This window comes from Squalius cephalus (assembly GCF_949319135.1).
Source record: "Squalius cephalus genome assembly, chromosome: 12".
NCBI classification, from domain to species: Eukaryota; Metazoa; Chordata; class Actinopteri; order Cypriniformes; family Leuciscidae; genus Squalius; species Squalius cephalus.
Genome location: NC_137133.1, coordinates 16,938,880 through 16,941,692, shown reverse-complemented (window position 1 = coordinate 16,941,692; position 2,813 = coordinate 16,938,880). Strand labels below are relative to the sequence as shown.

The 2,813-nt window shown below is 39.8% G+C and overlaps 1 protein-coding gene across 1 annotated transcript; it reads right to left on the bottom strand.

Moving 5' to 3' along the window:
- Positions 1-554: 554 nt before the first annotated feature.
- On the bottom strand, positions 555-2,303 carry LOC307168630 (B2 bradykinin receptor; the record flags this gene model as incomplete). The annotated part of the gene is made up of 2 exons (XM_079888759.1): positions 2,229-2,303; positions 555-1,626 (listed from the first exon to the last, which is right to left on the bottom strand). Exon 2 carries the CDS (start codon positions 1,617-1,619, stop codon positions 555-557), a length of 1,065 nt encoding a protein of 354 aa, XP_079744885.1. The 5' UTR covers positions 1,620-1,626; positions 2,229-2,303.
- Positions 2,304-2,813: the final 510 nt, after the last annotated feature.

Sequence of the window (2,813 nt, the reverse complement as noted above, 5' to 3'; positions counted from 1 at the left end):
TATTACAATATTTAAATTCAGTATTTTAATATTTTTTTTTATTATTATAACACAAATACAGTGATATTATAAATATACATTAAATATACACATTATATATTCAAAGGAAGCTTTGGCTTTACTCCTTGGTTTTCTTTTAAAAAACAATAAATAAACTTTTGTGGTAATTAAATTTGCTTTAGTGAAAATTAAACGTTACAGTAAGCAACAGGAAATGATTAACAATAAAACACGCTCTTTCAGTTTACTAATAATATTAAAACCAAACATACGTCAGTCCACGGATGTTCAGTTATACCTTTACAAAAGTTGTTTCAAAGTATTTTAGTGCAAACTCATTGTTGACGTGACACTTGAATATTCCACCAATTCCTCCATCCTCGCGTCTCATTCTTTCCACACCTCAGCTAAGTCGGAAAGAATGGATGTGAGGAAAGGTAAATGAGATTGCACAATCAAACAAATCAGAGGTAAATATGTTTCTCCTGGGATCCGAACCTTGACCATGATGTTTCTTGCCCACTCCTCCATTTGAGCTTCTTTGTATCTTCACACTATATGAGGTGTGAGGGAACAGCTCTCAGTGCCACCGGTGTTATTCTGTAGTCTTTGGGACTGTCACCGCACTTGCTAATAACAGTAACGTTTGTGAGCACAGAGGATTTGCTCTTCCATCCAGGATGCAAAAGTCTCCAAAAAACTCCTTGAGCTCTCTTTCGGAAGTGACTCCCTACGATAACATACAAGAAAGGGTTTATTGAGCTATTGCTATACGCTATATAAGAAGCCAGCTGGTTGCCTATTTGCAATATGTCCTCCCAGAGGCACCCAGGAAGGAGCTGAAAGTAGTCGAGAGTGTTTAGGAACCGCACTAGCTGAAAGGGTGTCCAGCACAGGAAAAATACCACGAGGACCGTCAGAACCAACTGAGCGGCCTTCCTCCCTCTCTGCACCTTTGGTTGAATCACCAGGCCACGATTTTTAAGCGCCTTGACTATGTGAAAGGTGCAAAATGAAATGATTGGCAGGGGAACCAGGAATCCAATCAAGTTGGTCGTAAGGTTCCGTTGGAGCACCCAGGCCGGATGAGGGTACACTAGGTAGCAAGCTTCCACCCCTAAGAATTGAACGAAATTTACTCTTCGGAAAAGCAAGGCTGGGAGGCTGAGGGTGAATCCAACCACCCAAATCATCGCACAGATACGCTTGGCCCATTTGGGGCATCTCAGTCTACTAGGATTCATGGGTTTGGCCAAGGCGAGGTAGCGGTCCACGCTGACCAGCACTAGGAAGAGCACGCTGCAGTAGTAGTTCATCGAGATGGCGGTGTTGACCACCTTGCAGAGCAGTTGACCAAAGTCCCACTGATAGTCTTGGGCGACGGTGACCGCCCAGAAGGGCAAACAGAGGACCATTATGAGGTCTGCAGCTGCCAGGTTGCCCAGATACACATCAGCTACGCTGCACGACTTCCGCTGGAGGCAGAACACGCAGAGGACCAGACTGTTGCCCACCACTCCCAGGATACTGATAAGAGCCAGAAAGGGAGGCTGGAGAGAAGACAGCCATATCCAGGCAACTGTGTCGTTGCAGAGGAGGTTCGATGAATTTAGTTCCATTGGGACACTGTGAAAAAGATGTTGTTGGTTTTTACTTTGAAACCATTTTCACTCAGAAATTGGAATAGTTATTACAAAGAAATGGCAAGTAACATTTAACATGACATTTTTAAGTAGAACAACTAAAATGGTATTTTCTTGTAAAATGGATGACAATAATCTACAGTGTAAATTTATGTTGAGGATAATCACAAAACACTGCTGTTTATTCCTGAATTGGTTAAGTTCAAAGTTTCCTTCCTCTTTGTCAAATAATAAAAAAAAAATTCTAGGAATGAAGGGGAGTCATTTATTGGAACTGATCCATCTAACTGAGCAAAACCTGGAAATTCCTAGTATCTTCAGTAGGCTATGTTACATTCTTACATATTTTCGGAATATTATCAAAATGTGTTAAAATAGTTTATCTCAAGTTTGTATTCTGACTGATAATGTTTCATATCCATATATCAGATAATTAAATGTAATTATTCAATAACAATAAAGTCTCTTTACAAAATTAGCCTAACCTGTTACTGTGATTAGTGATAAAGTTATTGATGTAACTTGTACTGTTTGAAAATAACCATTATTATTAAAGTCCCAGTGACTTGTAAGAATCTCACCTACCTTTCATGTTAAGTGACAGCTCCAGATTCTAGATCCAGAGTCACTATCCGTTCACTTCCGATGTGTTGTCTGGCTGAATCTCCTCCAACAAGACAATGGTGAGATCAGACAGGCTCTCTTATAAACGCATAATGAGGCTGTCGTCACTGGAAGCCTGGATCTGTTCTCACTTTCCATTTGTCATGCTCTGGCTGTCTTTCGTGTGAGTAAAACGCTTGCACACATAACTGTTATGAAGCTGATATGAAGATAAACATTGTGACTCAAGCTGCCTTTATAACAAATCTTCAGCTCATGACACAGCAACTGTAGATAAACCAGATAGTATGTCTTCCAGATGCATGTCCATTTTTACTACATTTTTTTTAATTCTTTCCCGTAAACCAAATAAACACAAATTTAAGTTGGCAACACATTAATCTTGTAAAACCCAAAAAGGCCAAACAATATAAAGTGTTTCTCCTTGACCCATGGAAATGGCTATTCGATTTTGTTCCAGTCTCTACTCTTTCCCCTCAATTCTAATGTTCACGATGAACTCAGAAGACAAAAAGATGACATTAAAGCTTAACTGTCAAGGCTCAA